The sequence below is a fragment of the Falco peregrinus genome, unplaced genomic scaffold, assembly GCF_023634155.1.
Source record: "Falco peregrinus isolate bFalPer1 unplaced genomic scaffold, bFalPer1.pri scaffold_124, whole genome shotgun sequence".
In the NCBI taxonomy this organism is placed as follows: domain Eukaryota; kingdom Metazoa; phylum Chordata; class Aves; order Falconiformes; family Falconidae; genus Falco; species Falco peregrinus.
Window position 1 is genome coordinate 48,370 of NW_026599574.1, and position 17,628 is coordinate 65,997.

Here is a 17,628-nt window from a genome sequence, read left to right on the forward strand (position 1 = left end):
AAGTGGCGTCCCCCCCAGTTCCCCCCCCCCCCGGTAGAGGGTGGTGCGGCCCAGGCGGAAGTGAGGTGTCGCGCATTGAGGCGCTTCCGGGAGGGGAGCGGCCTAGAGGCGGGGGGGAGGGGCGGGCGGCGACCGACGGCTGGGCTCGAACCGAGTGAGTGGGGTGGGGTGGGGGGGTGACGACACTGAGGCCTGAGGGGGGGAGCGGGCCCTGGGGGGGCTTGGGGAGGAGCTGGAGAGAAAGGGGGGGACCAGGGGGTCGTGGGGGGCTGGTGACATCTTGGGCCCCTGGTGGAGGAGGAGAGGGGGAGGGGCGGGGTTGGGGGAGGGTGGTACGTGGTGGGGGGGGGGGGGGGGCGGGGCGCTTGGAGGGCTGCGGTGGGGCGTGGGGGGCGGGTTGGAGGGATGGGGGTTTCGGGGGTACGTGGGGGGGGCAACTGGGGGCCCAGATGGGGCCTGAGAGGGATACGGGAGACCTGGGGGGCGTTGGGGTGTGAGGGTGGGCAGGGCACGGGGGGCTGGGATAGGGCGGGGGGTGCCTAGAGGGGTAGGGGACGTCATGGGGGGGGGACGGGTGCGCTTGTGGGGCTGGGACACGGAGGTGATGGGGACATTGGGGACAGTTAGAGGGGTGGGGAGGGCATGGGGGTCTGGGGTCTGCGGTGTGGCAGAGCCTGGGGTCTTAGGGGGGTTACAGGGTGTGGGGGGAGGGAGGTGGGGGCACTGTGTGGGGCAGGGGGAGGTGGGGGGACAGGGGTTGGAGAAGGTGGTCTGTCACCTGGGGGGGGCAGGGTGCGAGTGGGGAGGGGGGGCGTGCCACTGGGACGGGGGTGGTCTGCCCCCCCAGTGCAGCGAGGGGGGACAAGGAGGTGACATCTGGGGACACGGGAGTGGGGACATGGCAGCTGGTGACACTGAGTATGTAGGACACGGGCTGGCGGCTCCTCTGGGAGCTTTTTTGGGGCAGAAAAGCTCTGTTTGACGCCGCACGTTTGTCGTTACCCGCAGGAATCGTTAACGAGTTCAAAAAAGATCAACTTCTTCCCGGCATCTTTAGTTTTAGGGGTTTATTTTCTGAAATCGCTCCAAAAAGGGGCTTGACCGCGTCCCAAAAATGTGTGGGCAACCGTTTACTCCCTGATTTTACACTAATTAGTGGGGTTTTTTAGCAAAAATCCTTTTTTTTTGGTGTGATTTGATGGGGTTTAATCCGCCAGGCCGAGCCGGGGAGATGATCTGCACAGCGGTGGTGATGGCAGGGAGCCTGGCGCTGACGACGGCGGTGGTGGCTCACGCCTACTACCTAAAGCACCAGTTCTACCCCACCGTGGTGTATCTCACCAAATCCAGCCCCAGCATGGCAGTAAGTACCCCCCTGAATTAATTAGCGGTGGGTAATTAAGCCGTAGAGCCTGGGGAGGCCCACGAGCCTCCCGGCTCGCACGGTAGCTTAGTGGTACGGGCCGGGGGGGAGGGGGTGGGAGCTGCCAGCACGGCTCACTTCTGCTTTTGGCGACTAAAACGGGTCGTTTTCCGTTCAACGGTGCTCACCAAAACCACTGGTGATCCCCTGGAGAGGGTAAGCACCTGCACCCCGCGCTGCCGCCTCCTCTTGCCGACACGGGAGCGCTGGACTCGGCCCCAACCCCATTTTGGGGGGCTGCCTGGACCCCGTTACCGTCGCCTCCATCCCCTGGGAACCCAAATTGGCGCCACCGAACCTTCCCCTGCACCCTGTTGTCACTGAAACGGGTTTTGGCTGCGCCGCAGCTTCTTCCCCCTCACCTCCTTTCCCCTCCCTGCTTTTCCCTCGCAGGTTCTCTACATCCAGGCCTTCGTGTTGGTTTTTTCTCCTGGGGAAATTTATGGGCAAAGTTTTTTTCGGGCAGCTGCGGGCAGCGGAGATGGAGGTGAGCGATGGCGAGGAACGGTTTCAATTCGGCGCCAGGGACGGGCGGATCTGTTGCCAGGGCTGGAGGAGGCGGCGGTGCCATCATGGGGGACAAAGCCTGCAGGGACATGGGGGTGCTGAGGGGGTTTTGGGGGGGGGGTTGGAACCTCCAGAGGCCTTTGGCTCCATTTTTGGGGGGGATTTCAGACCCTGAGAGGTCTTTGGCTCCATTTTGGGGGGGGATCTTGAACCCCCAGAGGCTTTTGGTACCATTTTGGGGGGATTTTGAACACCAAGAGGCCTTTGGCTCCATTTTGGGGGGGGGGGATTTGAACCCCAAGAGGCTTTTGGTACCATTTGGGGGGGGGGATTTTGAAACTTGAGAAGCCTTGGGCGCCGTTTTTTGGGGAGAATTGTGAACCCCCAGAGGCCTTTGGCTACATTTTGGAGGGGATCTTGAACTCCCAGAGGCTTTTGGTACCATTTGGGGGGGGATTTTGAACACCAAGAGGCCTTTGGCTCAATTTTGGGGGGGGATTTTGAACCCCAAGAGGCCTTTGGCTCTATTTTTGCGGGGGATTTTGAACCCCCAGAGGCCTTTGGCTCCATTTGGGGGGGGATTTTGGACTCTGAGAGGTCTTTGGCTCCATTCTGGGGGGGGGATTTGAACCCCAAGAGGCTTTTGGTACCATTTTGGGGGGGGATTTTGAAACTTGAGAAGCCTTGGGTGCCGTTTTTGGGGAGAATTGTGAACCCCCAGAGGCCTTTGGCTCCATTTGGGGGGGGGGATTTTGGACTCTGAGAGGTCTTTGGCTCCATTCTGGGGGGGGATTTGAACCCCAAGAGGCTTTTGGTACCATTTTGGGGGGGGATTTTGAAACTTGAGAAGCCTTGGGCGCCGTTTTTTGGGGAGAATTGTGAACCCCCAGAGGCCTTTGCCTACATTTGGGGGGGATTTTGAACCCCAAGAGGCCTTTGGCTCCATTTTTGTGGGGGATTTTGAACCCCAGGAGACCTTTGGCTCGGTTTTTTGAGGGGGGTTTTGAACCCCAAGAGACCTTGGAAACCCATTTGGGGGGGGATTTTGACCCCCCGCGAGTCTTTTGGCTCCATTTTGACCTCAAGGCTGGGGGGGGGGAAGCCTCCCCCCCTCCCCCCTCACCGCCCTCCCCCACCCCCAGCACTTACTGGAGCGGTCGTGGTACGCCGTGACGGAGACTTGCCTGGCCTTCACCGTCTTCAGGGACGACTTCAGCCCTCGCTTCGTCGCCCTCTTCACCCTCCTCCTCTTCCTCAAATGCTTCCACTGGTTGGCTGAAGACCGGGTGGACTTTGTGAGTGAGAAAATGAATGTCAAAAAATAAAAAAAAGTTGGGTTTTTGTTGGGTTTTTTTTTTTTTTTTTAATTTTGGGAGGAAGATTCCACCCTTTTCCCATCTCTTTTTTTTTTTTTTTTTTTGCAGATGGAAAGGAGCCCCAACATCTCCTGGCTCTTCCACTTCCGTATCGTCTGTGAGTATCTCGCTTTTCCCCACTTTTGCCGTTGGGCGCGTTGCCGGCAGCTGCTCAGGAAAGATAATTTTGACGACGCATTTGCATGTGACGGGGGAAAAACCCGGGGCGGCCGTCCACGCTTGATAAAAGTCATCTTCGTTAACGAAGGGGGAGTTAATTGGGCTGCAGCCGGAGCGGAATGGGGTTACTGGGGTTTAACGAGCTCCGGCTTTATCGGGTGGGAGAAACACAAGGCCGGATTCATGGAAAAATCTATTTCTGCTTCCGGAAAAGGGGGATTTAGCGACGTCAAAATGACTTTTTGAAGGAATTGGAGGGGTTTATGAGGACACAAGGCGTTGGCTCGGAGCAGAGGGGGCTTCAAATGAGGCAGCCTCGTTCCTGGGATTAATTAATTTGGCCCTTCATTAGCGCAGAGCCATTTAGCCCTGCCCCTGGGACCGATGTCTCTCGAGGGTCCCGCTCTTCTGGTGGGCTACGCGCTGGGGTGTGACCCTCAGAGCTTTCAGGTGGTTTTTTTTTGGGGGGGGGGGTGGTGTCTCCTCCCCACCTCGAGGGTCGTTCCCTCCCCTCCTCCCAATTCCTTCCTCTCGCCTCAGCCTTGATGTTTGCTGGGAATCCTGGATTTCCTCTTCGTTAACCACGCCTACCACAGCATCCTCACGCGAGGAGCCTCCGTCCAGCTCGTCTTCGGCTTCGAGGTAGGAGATGGGCTTCTCCTTGGGGGACGGCTGAGGTTCCTCCGCCTGATCCTCGCGCCCTACCGCGCTCTTCCTCCCCGCAGTACGCCATCCTGATGACCATGGTCCTCACCATCTTCATCAAGTACGTGCTCCACTCCATCGACCTGCAGAACGAGAACCCCTGGGACAGCAAAGCCGTCTACATGCTCTACACGGAGCTCTTCACCGGTACGTTGTCCCCTTGCTCTTCGTTTTTTCTTCTCGTCCCACCCAATCTGGGGGGGGTGGGGGGGTGGGGAGGGCGACCTTCCCACCTGGGCGTGGCTCTCTAAGGCTTGAAACCTGGTTAGGAAGCTCAATTAGCCATCGGTTAACGAAGACGTAGGTCTAGGTGGTGCTGGGCAGCACCCAAAGTTCTGGGCCGTCGTCGTTGGCGATCTGGATGACGGGGGAGAGCGATCCCTCAACCGCTTCGCCGGTGACGCCGAACCAGGAGGCGCTGGCCGATGCGCCGCAGGGTCATGCTGCCATCCAGCGGGACCTTCTCCAGCTGGAGGAACGAGCCAAGAAGAACCTCAACGAGGTTCAGCGAAGGGATGGGCCAAGTCCAACCCCCTCCAGGCATGAGTACGCGCCGGGCAGGGGCTCAGCTGGGGGTTCTGGTGGACACCAGGTTGAGTACGAGCCAACGGAGTCCTGGAAGACTTGCCAACGGGTTGAGGAAGGTCATCAGGAGCGGTGGGGCCGTGCCTGGCGACCTGAGGCCGCTTTGGAGCTCCCCGGTGTGAGAGGGACTGGGATGTACTGGAGAACGTCCCAACGAAGGGCCACAAGGCGGTGGAGGGGCTGAGGCTGCTGGGATTGGGTGCTCAGAGAGGTGGTGGCATTTCTGTGTTGGGTCCCGGGCTTGGACAAGCAGCTCTTGGTGACCTCCCTGAGCAGATGGTTGGACCAGGTGACCTTGAAGGTCCCATCCACCTCAACCAACCAGTGGTTGCCCAAGAACATGGCACCAGGTGATCTTGGAGGTCAAGAACATGGCACCAGGTGACCCTGGAGGTCCCGTCCCGCCGCAACCAACCGGTGGTTGCCCAAGAGCATGGGACCGGGTGACCTTGGAGGTCAAGAACATGGCACCAGGTGACCCTGGAGGTCCCGTCCCGCCGCAACCAACCGGTGGTTGCCCAAGAGCATGGGACCGGGTGACCTTGGAGGGTCCCGTCCCGCCGCAACCAACTGGTGGTTGCCCGAGAGCATGGGACCGGGTGACCTTGGAGGGCAAGAACATGGCACCAGGTGATCTTGGAGGTCAAGGGCAAGGGACCCCGTGACCTTGGAGGTCCCATCCCACTTCAACCAACCGGTGGTTGCCCAAGAGCATGGGACCGGGTGACCTTGGAGGTCCCGTCCTGCCGCAACCAACCGGTGGTTGCCCAAGGACATGGGACCGGGTGACCCTGGAGGTCCCGTCCCGCCGCAACCAACCGGTGGTTGCCCAAGAGCATGGGACCGGGTGACCTTGGAGGTCCCGTCCCGCCGCAACCAACTGGTGGTTGCCCGAGAGCATGGGACCGGGGTGACCTTGGAGGGCAAGAACATGGCACCAGGTGATCTTGGAGGTCAAGGGCAAGGGACCACCGTGACCTTGGAGGTCCCATCCCACTTCAACCAACCGGTGGTTGCCCAAGAGCATGGGACCGGGTGACCTTGGAGGTCCCGTCCTGCCGCAACCAACCGGTGGTTGCCCAAGAGCATGGGACCGGGTGACCTTGGAGGTCCGCTCCCGCCGCAACCAACTGGTGGTTGCCCGAGAGCATGGGACCGGGTGACCTTGGAGGGCAAGAACATGGCACCAGGTGATCTTGGAGGTCAAGGGCAAGGGACCCCCGTGACCTTGGAGGTCCCATCCCACTTCAACCAACCGATGGTTGCCCAAGGACATGGGACGCGGTGACCTTGGAGGTCCCGTCCTGCCGCAACCAACCGGTGGTTGCCCAAGAGCATGGGACCGGGTGACCTTGGAGGTCCCGTCCCGCCGCAACCAACCGGTGGTTGCCCAAGAGCATGGGACCCGGGTGACCTTGGAGGGCAAGAACATGGCACCAGGTGATCTTGGAGGTCAAGGGCAAGGGACCCCGTGACCTTGAAGGTCCCATCCCACTTCAACCAACCGGTGGTTGCCCAAGTGCATGGGACCGGGTGACCTTGGAGGTCCCGTCCTGCCGCAACCAACCGGTGGTTGCCCAAGGACATGGGACCGGGTGACCCTGGAGGTCCTGTCCCACCGCAACCAACCGGTGGTTGCCCAAGGACATGGGACCGGGTGACCTTGGAGGTCCCGTCCCGCCGCAACCAACCGGTGGTTGCCCCAGACCCCAACCCCTGCCTTCCTTTTTTTCCTCCAGGCTTCATCAAAGTCCTGCTCTACATGGCCTTCATGACCATCATGATCAAGGTCCACACCTTCCCGCTCTTTGCCATCCGCCCCATGTACCTGGCCATGAGGTGAGTTGCCTCTGGTGCTGCCGCCGTTGCCGTCGTGCTGTTGACCTTGACCCCACCCATCCTTTGGCTTCTTCCACCGCTGCCGTTGACCTTGACCCCACCCATCCTTTGGCCTTCTTCCACCGCTGCCGTTGACCTTGACCCCGCCCATCCTTTGGCTTCTTCCACCACTGCCGTTGACCTTGACCCCGCCCATCCTTTGGCTTCGTCCACCGCTGCCGTTGACCTTGACCCCCGCCCGTCCTTTGGCTTCGTCCACCGCTGCCGTTGACCTTGACCCTGCCCGTCCTTTGGCTTCGTCCACCGCTGCCGTTGACCTTGACCCCGCCCGTCCTTCGGCTCCTTCCAGGCAGTTCAAGAAGGCGGTGACGGATGCCATCATGTCCCGCCGGGCCATCCGCAACATGAACACGCTGTGAGTAACGCGGAGAACGCGGCTTCCGCCCCTTCCCCACTGCTCTCAGCCCTTGGGAGGTGGGATCCACCTAAAAAAAAAAATCAATAAATCTGGGGAAAACGCCTCATTTTGAGGAAAAAACCGCGTGGGAGGGAGCCGGTGGGGTGAGGGGGTTGCGGTTATCTCATGGTCATCTCACCAAACACCGCGGTTCACCCCGGAATCTGGTGGATAACGGCAAGGAGGGAGGGTTGGCCTCCCTGGAACCCCTGGAAATCACGGGTAAGTTGGTTTTTTTCCATTTTTTTTTCCCCCCAAAATCCCTTCCCGGCACAGCTACCCTGACGCCACGCCGGAGGAGCTTCAGGCCATGGACAACGTCTGCATCATCTGCCGCGAGGAGATGGTGGACGGGGCGCCAAGCGTTTGCCTTGTAACCACATTTTCCACACCAGGTGGGTGAGGAACGGGAACGCCGCCGCCTCCTGACGCGCCGTATCGGCATCTCCGAGGGTTTTTGGTGGGATGATGGGGAAATCCCAGCGGCGCTGGCGGGGATTTGGTGACCTCGCCGCGCGCGGTTAACGCTGGCCGTCTCCTCCCCAGCTGCCTGCGGTCCTGGTTTCCAGCGCCAACAGACGTGTCCCACCTGCCGTATGGATGTTCTCCGGGCGTCGCTCCCCGCCACAACCGCCTCCGGAACCGCCGGAGCAAGCGCCGCCGCCGCCCCCAGCCCCCCCCAAATTCCTCAACCCCCCAACTGTGAGTCGCCTCCGCGCCCCGCTGTCACCCCACCCCCGCTGTCAGTTGCTCTCACCCCCGACCCCCCCTGCCGGCACCGCACCCTTGGCTGCCTTTTTTTTTTTTTTTTCTCCAATTTTTCAACCCCCAATTTTCCACCAAAACCCTCGTCCGGCACCAAAACAGAATCCCGGCTCCGGCAAAACGTCACCAGCCTCTTTTTTTTGGCACAGCACCGCGGGGGTTTTGACCCGTTTTTGCCCTTTTTCACCCCAATTCTACCTCTGCAGGGAGCTGGGATCCACCGTGGGTTCTCGGTGCTGGCGTGTTTTGGCGTAACCGCGCCCGTTTCGGCGTAACTGCGCCCGTTTCGGCGCAATAATTAACAAAAACGGGTTTGACCAAATGATTCAAGTGCCGGCACCACTTGAAATTGCTCAAAATCGCCCGTTTTTAACCCAAAATCTCCACCTGCTCCCAGCTCTGGAGTGGTGAACCGCGGCGTTCGGGGCGCTGCCCCGGCTTCCACCTCCCCCCGCTTCGTTAGCTAACGAGCTTGTTACAACAGTATTAACCCATCCCCCACCCCCGACGGCACCGATCGGTGGTGACCCCTTCCCCCTCCGCAGTTCCCCAGGGAATCCTGCCGCCCTTCCCGCCGGGAATGTTTCCCTTCTGGCCACCGGTCGGTCCCTTCCCACCAGTTCCCGGCGTCCAACCACCCACCGGCACCGAAAACGCCGCCTCCAGCTCCGGCGCCGCTTCGGGTGAGGGTTTTGTTTGGTGTTTTGTTGGTTTGTTTTGGTTTTTTTTTCCCCCCCTAAACATCAACGTTTGGGTGCTCCCCCCTCCCCCGCCGCCCTCACATCCCTCTTGGTGTCACCGCAGCCGCCAGACCCGGTGACGCCGCCGGTGCCGGTTCAGAAAACGCAGCGACGGGGACGGTACCGGGTCTCCCTTTGCCACCCGCCGTGGATGGGAATGCCGTGGCCGCCGTTTTTTGGTAAATACGGGATAAATTGGGGGATTTTTTTCAATCCCAGGGCTCTCCCCTCCCCCCTCACCCCCTTTTCTCACCGTAGGTTTCCCGCCGATGCCGGTGCCGCCGGCCGGTTTCGCCGGGTTGACGGAGGAAGAGCTACGAGCCATGGAAGGCCACGATCGGCAAAACTTGGAAGCGCGGTTGCAGTGTCTGCAGAACATCCACACCCTCCTGGACGCCGCCATGGTGCAAATCAACCAATATCTGACCGTCCTGGCCACCATCGGGTACCGGCACCGCAAAAAACAGGGGGTCCCCGGGGGGGGGGTGGGGGGGTGGGGGTGTGTCTGGTTGGGTTGGGTACCCCAAAACCTCCAAAAAAACCTGGAAATGAACCCAAATTGTGATGGATTGTTTGTGGTTTTTCACCGGCAGGTCGCCACGGCCCACTGCGCACCGGCCCCCCGGCACCCCGCGAGGAGCCTGGTGGCCCCTCGGCAACCGCGACCACCGCCGGTGCGTGAGGGCGCCGCGGGGGGGTGGGGGGGGGAGGGGAGCGTTGGTGGGAAACGTGGGGGGGGGGAGGGGTCCAATCCCCCCCTTGAAACCATCCCCCCACCCCCTTTTATAACCACGATTCCCGCGTCAGCGGCTAATTACCGCGGTTAATTAGCCGGCGTAAAAGCCGACTCAAACCCCAGCGCGCCGCATCTCCCGGCAAAACCCCGCTCCCAGTTTAAAACTGGGCTTTACTGGTTTTTTTTCCACCCCACCCCCCCCCTCCCAGACCCCACCGCTGAGGACGAGGAGGAAGACGACGGCGCCGAAGGCTCGGCCTCGCTGGACGAACCTGACACGGCGGAGTTGCGCCGACGCCGGCTACGGAAACTGGCGGCGCCACCCGCCGGCACCCGCACTGACACGGGGCGCTACCGCCGCGGCGCCGGTACGGGGACGCCGACCCCCCCCCCCGCCGGTACCCCGCACCCTTGGGTGCCCCTTTTTTATTTTTTTTTTTTTTTTCTCATTTTTCCAATTTTCAAACCCCAATTTTCCACCAAAACCCTCGTCCGGCACCAAAACCCGAATCCCGGCTCCGGCAAAATGTCGCCGGCCTCTTTTTTTTGGCGCAGCACCGCGGGGTTTCGACCCGTTTTTGCCCTTTTTCACCCCAATTCTACCTCTGCAGGGAGCCGGGATCCACCGTGGGTCCTCGGTGCTGGTGTGTTTCGGCGTAACCAAAAACGGGTTTGATCAAATGATCCAAGTGCCGGCACCGCTTGAAATTGCTCAAAATCGCCCGTTTTTAACCCAAAATCTCCACCTGCTCCCAGCTCTGGAGTGGTGAACCGCGGCGTTCGGGGCGCTGCCCCGGCTTCCACCTCCCCCCGCTTTGTTAGCTAACGAGCTCGTTATAACAGTATTAACCCATCCCCCACCCCTGGCGGCACCCCGGCGCCGCAATGAACCCCTGAACCCCCCGTCTGAGCCAACTGGTGCCACCATGCGGCCAGACTGGTTTATACTGGTGTGGCTTTGCCGATGGTGCCAGGAGGTTGGGGGTTTTGGGGGTCGGTTGGGGTCTTTGGGGGGGGGGTGTGTGATCTTTTTTGGGGGGCTGTTTTTGGTTTTTTTTGGGGGTCTTGTTTTTTTTTTAGTTTTGGGCATCTTTTTGGGGGGTCTTGGGTCTTTTTTGGGGTCATTTTTGGTCTTTTTGGGGTCTGTCTTTTTGGGGTCTGTCTTTTTGGGGTCTGTCTTTTTGGGGTCTGTCTTTTTGGGGTCATTTTTTGGTCACTTTGGGGTTATTTTTGGTTATTTTGGGTCTTTTTTGGGTCATTTTTCACCCTCTGGGTACCTTTTGCCGATAAAATCCGCTGCCGCCCCGGGGCCGCCGCGACTCTTCAGTGCCTCTTTGAACCGAAAAGGGCTTCGAGGAGCCCAAATATCTCAGGGAAAAAAAAAAACAAAACCGCGGGCGGAGACGGCGGCAAACCCCCAAACCCACCAGTTTTTACCCCAAACGGGTGGCGGTGCAGGGTGATTTTTTTTGGGGTGGAAACACTCATATTTAGTAACGAGGCTGATCTATTTTTTTTTTTTTCTCTCCCCCCTTCAATTTTTGCCTCTCGTTGCCCAAAAGTCAAGCGGCTTAACGAGGAATCGCGCAATAACGAAGCGGGGGGAGAGCATGGACGAGCCATTGATGTTAATTTATATTTTTTTTAACCCTTTTTTTTTTGGCTTTTTAAACGTTTTGATCCCAAATAATGATTTTGTGGCCGGTTTTGTTGGACAGTGGGGGTGTTTTTTTTGGTGGAACCCTCAAAATTTTCTTCGTTTCGGGGTGGGGGAAGGGAACGAAGATGCGCAGGCAGCCGCAGCGGGGGGAACGTTTGACCCCAAAATCGCTCCTTTTCACCCCAAAACCGTTTCCCTTTTCGGGTCGGCGTTGGAGGAATTATTTAATTTGTAAATAATGTATAAATTTTTAATAGCTTAATTGTAAATACAGCGGAATAAAGGTTGCAGGAAAACTCGACGCTCCGTCTGGCGCCAGGTTGGCCGCTCTAGGCCCGCTCCCTCCTCTCTATGGTCGCTCAACGGCTGCCGCGGGGCCTTGCCCAGTTGACCGCTCTGGTCTGTCTTCCCCCAGTGTCTCTATGGTCGGTCAAGCTCCTCTTGTGCCGCTCCCCACCCCCACCCCCCTCCCCAAGTCTCTATGGTTGGATGGAGCCTCCTGGCTGCTCTGGTCTCTTCCTACTGCCATCTCTATGGTTTGGGCAGGGCCACCCTGATGCCACTCTATCCCCCCTTTGCCTCTTCTCTATGGTTGGGGGCCACCCTAGTGCTGCTCTGTCCCCCCTTTGCCTCGTCTCTATGGTTGGGGGCCACCCTGGTGCCGCTCTGTGCCCCTTTGCCTCGTCTCTATGGTTTGGGGAGACCCAGGAGCCATTCTATCCCTCCTTTGCCATGTCTCTATGGTTTGGGCAGGGCCACCCTGGTGCCGCTCTGTCCCCCCCCTTTGCCACGTCTCTATGGTTGGGGGCCGCCCTGATGCCGCTCTGTACCCCCTTTGCCTCGTCTCTATGGTTCGGGCAGAGGCCAGCGAGGAGCCGCTCTATCCCCTCCCCTTTGCCGCGTCTCGGTGGTGCGCGCTCCTCCCGGCCGCGCTGCCATCTCCCCCAGCCCCGCCCCCAGCCCCGCCCCCGCCCGCCAAGCTCCGCCCCTGCCCCGCCCCGCCCCCTCGCGGGTTTCTCCATCCGGGTCCCGGCGCGGCGAGATGGCGGCGGAGGGGCCGGAGGCTCCGGGCAGCCCCGGCCGCGGTGGGGCCGAGGGGGCCCTGGGGGACGGCGGCGATGGCGGCAGCGGCCCCCCCGGTGAGCGGGGGGCTGGGGGGGGAGGGGCGGTACAGCGGGGAGGGGCTGAGGGGGATTGAGGGGGGGGTCTCAGGGGGCTTTGAGGTGAGGGGGGGGGGGGGGGCCTGAGGAGATTTGAGGTGAGGGGGGGTCTGAGGGGATTTGGAGGGGGAGGGGAGGTGGGAGGGGGGGGGTCTGCAGGGATTTGGGGGGGGGAGAGGGGGAGGGGAGTCCTGGGGGCCTGAGGGGATTTGGGGGGGGGGTTCAGGGGGATTTGAGGTGAGGGGGGGGCCTGAGGGGATCTGGGGGGGGCTGAGGGGATTTCGAGGGGGAGGGGAGGTGGGAGGGGTGGTCTGCAGGGGTTTGGGGGGGGTCTCAGGGGGATTTGAGGTGACGGGGGGGCTGAGGGGATGTGGGGGCCCTGAGGGGAGAGGGGGAGGGGAGGCCTGGGGGCCTGAGGGGATTTTTGGGGGGGGTCTCAGGGGGATTTGAAGTGAAGGGGGGGGCTGAGGGGATTTGAGGAGGAGGAGGGGAGGTAAAGATGGGGGTCTGAGAGTATTTGGGGGGGAGGGGAGGTAAGGCGGGGGGTCTGGGGGGGAGGGGAGGCCTGGGGCCTGAGGGGATTTGAGGAGGGGTCTCAGGGCGATTTGAGGTGAAGGGGGGGGCCTGAGGGGATCTGGGGGGGGGAGGGCGGTGGTCTGAGGGGAGTTGGGGGGGGGAGTGGAGTCCTGGGGACCAGAGGGGATTTGAGGGGGGGTCTCAGGGGGATTTGAGGTGAGGGGGGGGGCTGAGGGGATGTGGGGGGCCTGAGGGGAGAGGGGGAGGGGAGTCCTGGGGGCTTGAGGGGATTTGGGGGGGGGGGCTGAGGGCACTTGGGGGGCAGGGGAGGTAAAGTGGGGGGGGGCTGAGGGGATTTGGGGGGGGTGAGGGGATTTGGGGGGGGGCTGTGGGGGGCTGTGGGGCAGGTCTGGGGGGCAGATGGGACTTGTGGGGGGATCTGGGGATTAATTGGGGGGGGGGGTTTAACATGGGGGTGAGCCAGCATTGGGGTGCTGCAGGGAGGGGGGGGGAGGGGGCACCACCCCCAGGACCCCCCACTCACCTTCCTGGCTCCCCCTCCCCCCCCCCAGCCCCCGCAGCCGAGCTGCCTCCCCCAGCCCCCAGCCCCCCCCGAGAGGAGCAGAACGACGCTGCCGCCCCTCCCCCCATCCCCAGAGCTGCAACGGCGCCGCTGCCCCCCCCGAGCCCGAGGAACCCCCCCCCGGCTGCCCCCGAGGACCCCCCACCCCCCCAGGAGCCTGAGCCCCCCCCGGAGGAGCCCACCCTCACCTACCCCCTCGACTTCGAGAAGTTTTGGCAGGCGGCGCGCACCAACCCCCACGACTTCACCGCCTGGACCGAGCTCCTCCAGTACGTGGAGCAAGAGGTAATTAAAATCTTCGTTAAAGTCTTCATTAAAATTCATCTTGATTTAGCGGGGTCCGTTAAAATCTTCGTTAAAATTCATGTTGAGCCGCCGAGTCCGTTAAAATCTTCGTTAAAATTCATGTTGAGCCGCCGAGTCCGTTAAAATCTTCGTTAAAATTCATGTTGAGCCGCCGAGTCCGTTAAAATCTTCGTTAAAACTCAATTTGAGCCGCCGAGTCCGTTAAAATCTTCGTTAAAATTCAATTTGAACCGCCGAATCCGTTAAAATCTTCGTTAAAAATTCAATTTGAGCCGCCGAATCCGTTAAAATCTTCGTTAAAATTCAATTTGAGCCGCCGAGTCCGTTAAAATCTTCGTTAAAATTCAATTTGAGCCGCCGAGTCCGTTAAAATCTTCGTTAAAATTCAATTTGAGCCGCCGAGTCCGTTAAAATCTTCGTTAAAATTCAATTTGAGCCGCCGAGTCCGTTAAAATCTTCGTTAAAATTCAATTTGAGCCGCCGAGTCCGTTAAAATCTTCGTTTAAAATTCAATTTGAGCCGCCGAGTCCGTTAAAATTCAATTTGGGCCGCCGAGTCCGTTAAAATCTTCGTTAAAATTCAATTTGAGCCCGCCGAGTCCGTTAAAATCTTCGTTTAAAACTCAATTTGAGCCGCCGAGTCCGTTTAAAATCTTCGTTAAAACTCAATTTGAGCCGCCGGGGTCCGTTAAAATCTTCGTTAAAACTCAATTTGAGCCGCCGAGTCCGTTAAAATCTTCGTTAAAACTCAATTTGAGCCGCCGAGTCCGTTAAAATCTTCGTTAAAATTTGTTTTGGGTCACCGAGTCTGTTAAAATCTTCGTTAAAATTCATGTTGAGCCGCCGAGTCCGTTAAAATCTTCGTTAAAAGGCGTTTTTGGGCCGCCGAGTCCGTTTAAAATCTTCGTTAAAACTCAATTTGAGCCGCTGAGTCCGTTAAAATCTTCGTTAAAATTCAATTTGGGCCGCTGAGGTCCGTTAAAATCTTCGTTTAAAATTCAATTTGGGGCCGCTGAGTCCGTTAAAATCTTCGTTAAAATTCAATTTGGGCCGCCGAGTCCGTTAAAATCTTCGTTAAAATTCAATTTGGGCCGCCGAGTCCGTTAAAATCTTCGTTAAAAGGCGTTTTGGGCCGCCGAGTCCGTTAAAATCTTCGTTAAAATTCAATTTGGGCCGCCGAGTCCGTTAAAATCTTCGTTAAAATTCAATTTGAGCCGCCGGGGTCCGTTAAAATCTTCGTTAAAAACGCATTTTGATTTAGCGGGTCCGTTAAAATCTTCGTTAACATTCCCCCTCCATCAACGACTCTTAATTAAAACTTTCCGTCGGTGGCCCCATTCAAATCCTCATTAACCCACCTTCTGCCCCCCTGCCTTAATTAAAACCCTCCCCCCCCCGCCCCCAGCCCCGTGAAAACCTTAATTAAAACCCACCTCCCCCCGCCCCTTCCCCCCAGCTTCGTTAAAACCTTAATTAAAACTCACCCCGGCCCAAACCGCGCGCCACCGAGGCCTAGTCTGGAGCCCCGCCTCTTCCCGCCTAATTATTAACTTTTAACGAAGAAATACCCCGCTGGAACCCCTCTAACGTTAAAATGATAATTTATAAATTGCGTGTTAATGACTAACGGGCCAAAATCGCCGTTTTTTTGCCCCAGAACCACCTCTTTGCCGCCCGTAAGGCCTTCGACGCCTTCTTCGCCCACTACCCCTATTGCTACGGCTACTGGAAAAAATACGCCGACATGGAGCGACGCTTCGACTGCAGCCGCGAGACCGAGGAGGTGGGGGGTTGGGGGGGTCCCTGTGCCGTTTTCGGGGGGTCCCCCCCAATTTCCCCCCTTTTCTGGGCACACGGGGGGGGGTTGGGGGGTCTCTGTGCCGTTTTTGGGGGGTCCCTCCCCAATTTCCCCCCCTTTTCTGGGCACACACGGGGGGTTTGGGGGGTCCCTGTGCCATTTTTGGGGTGTTCCCCCCCTATTTTCTCCCGTTTCTGGGCACTAAGGGGTGTTTTGGGGGGTCCCTGTGCTATTTTTGGGGTGCCCCCCCCGCATTTCCCCCCTTTTTCTGGGCACTGAGGGGTGTTTTGGGGGGGTCCCTGTGCCGTTTTTGGGGGGTCCCCCCCTATTTCCCCCTTTTCTAGGCACATGGGGGGGTTGGGGGCTCCCTGTGCTATTTTCGGGGTGTCCCCCCCCTCTTTTCTCCTGTTTCTGGGCACTAAGGGGTGTTTTGGGGGGGTCCCCTGTGATATTTTTGGGGGGGTCACCCCCCTATTTCCCCCCTTTTCTAGGCACACAGGGGGGGTTTGGGGGGTCCCTGTGCCATTTTTCAGGTGCCCCCCCCGCATTTCCCCCTTTTTCTGGGCACTGAGGGGTGTTTTGGGGGGTCCCTGTGCTATTTTCGGGTGTGCCCCCCCCCCCCCATTTTCCGCCTTTTCTGGGCACATACACATTTGGGGGGGGGCTCCCCCCACCTATTTTGGGGGTCCATCCCCCCCTTCCTCCCCTGCTGACGCCCCCTCGCCATGGGGGGAGGGGCAGCCCCCCACCCCCACCCCGACCCTCCCTATCCCAGTTTTCCCGGTTTTCCCGGCAGGTTTTCGAGCGGGGGCTCCAGTCGATCCCCCTCAGCATGGATCTCTGGATCCACTACATCTCCTACCTCCAATCCACCCTGGATCTCAGTCTTCCGGAATCCATCCAAAAAATCCGCGGGTAAGACCCGGAAATTACCCGGAAATTACCCGGGAAAACTCCCTCCCACTTCCCCCCCCCCCCCTTCCCCAGATCCCAAATTTCCCCTCCCCCTCTTTATCCCGTAGCGTCTTCGAGGCGGCGGTGGCGGCGGCCGGGATGGATTTCCGATCGGATAAATTATGGGAACTCTACGTGGAATGGGAAAGGGAACAAGGAAATTTCCGGGCGGTTACCGGGATCTACGACCGCGTCCTCTCCATGCCCACGCAGCTCTACAACCACCACTGGGAAAAGTATGGCCCCTCCCCCCGCGGCCGGGAAGCGTCCCGCTGGGAAATAGCCTGGTGGAAAAGAGCCACGGAGGGGAAATTTCCCTGGGGTGGGGAAATACCCCGGTGGAGAAGAGCCACGGAGGGGAAATATCCCTCTGGAGGCAAAATATCCTGGTGGAAAAGAGCCACGGAGGGGAAATATCCCGGTGGAAAAGAGCCACGGAGGGGAAATTTCCCGGGGGTGGGGAAATATCCCGGTGGAGAAGAGCCACGGAGGGGAAATATCCCTCTGGAGGCAAAATATCCCGGTGGAAAAGAGCCACGGAGGGGAAATATCCCGGTGGAAAAGAGCCACGGAGGGGAAATTTCCCGGGGGTGGGGAAATATCCCGGTGGAGAAGAGCCACGGAGGGGAAATTTCCCTCGGAGGCAAAATATCCCGGTGGAAAAGAGCCACGGAGGGGAAATATCCCGGTGGAAAAGAGCCACGGAGGGGAAATTTCCTGGGGGTGGGGAAATATCCCGGTGGAAAAGAGCCACGGAGGGGAAATTTCCTGGGGGTGGGGAAATATCCCAGTGGAAAAGAGCCACGGAGGGGAAATATCCCGGTGGAGAAGAGCCACGGAGGGGAAATTTCCCTCTGGAGGCAAAATATCCCGGTGGAAAAGAGCCACGGAGGGGAAATATCCCAGTGGAAAAGAGCCACGGAGGGGAAATTTCCCTCTGGAGGCAAAATATCCCGGTGGAAAAGAGCCACGGAGGGAAATATCCCAGTGGAAAAGAGCCACGGAGGGGGAAATTTCCCTGGGGTGGGGAAATATCCCGGTGGAAAAGAGCCACGGAGGGGAAATATCCCGGTGGAAAAGAGCCACGGAGGGGAAATTTCCGGGGGTGGGGAAATATCCCGGTGGAGAAGAGCCACGGAGGGGAAATATCCCTCTGGAGGCAAAATATCCCGGTGGAAAAGAGCCACGGAGGGGAAATATCCCGGTGGAAAAGAGCCACGGAGGGGAAATTTCCCGGGGGTGGGGAAATATCCCGGTGGAGAAGAGCCACGGAGGGGAAATTTCCCTCTGGAGGCAAAATATCCCAGTGGAAAAGAGCCACGGAGGGGAAATATCCTGGTGGAAAAGAGCCACGGAGGGG

General features: G+C 59.2%; 2 protein-coding genes and 1 long non-coding RNA gene across 3 annotated transcripts; 2 read left to right on the plus strand and 1 right to left on the minus strand.

Annotated features, from left to right (window-relative positions):
- The first annotated feature begins 924 nt into the window (after positions 1–924).
- SYVN1 (synoviolin 1) lies at positions 925–9,654 on the plus strand. The gene is given in 22 exon segments (XM_055793267.1): positions 925–1,363; positions 1,817–1,846; positions 1,848–1,910; positions 3,073–3,225; positions 3,355–3,403; positions 4,006–4,015; positions 4,017–4,107; positions 4,191–4,317; positions 6,495–6,594; positions 6,944–7,009; positions 7,328–7,400; positions 7,403–7,446; positions 7,598–7,613; positions 7,615–7,676; positions 7,678–7,721; positions 7,724–7,753; positions 8,362–8,505; positions 8,603–8,697; positions 8,699–8,735; positions 8,815–9,001; positions 9,150–9,230; positions 9,502–9,654. Coding segments are annotated over 22 exon segments (1,680 nt in total). The 5' UTR covers positions 925–1,198; the 3' UTR covers positions 9,515–9,654.
- On the minus strand, positions 1,793–3,194 carry LOC129783275 (uncharacterized). Its single transcript, XR_008745213.1, has 2 exons — positions 3,080–3,194; positions 1,793–2,009 (listed from the first exon to the last, which is right to left on the minus strand). It is a non-coding gene; the product is annotated as an uncharacterized LOC129783275 (long non-coding RNA).
- A 2,318-nt stretch (positions 9,655–11,972) lies between the features above and the next one.
- Positions 11,973–16,778, plus strand: LOC129783272 (pre-mRNA-processing factor 39-like; the record flags this gene model as incomplete). Its single annotated transcript, XM_055793260.1, has 5 exons — positions 11,973–12,091; positions 13,201–13,496; positions 15,174–15,299; positions 16,111–16,229; positions 16,337–16,778. Coding segments are annotated over exons 1-5 (1,080 nt in total), but the record flags the coding sequence as incomplete, so codon positions are not given.
- Positions 16,779–17,628: the final 850 nt, after the last annotated feature.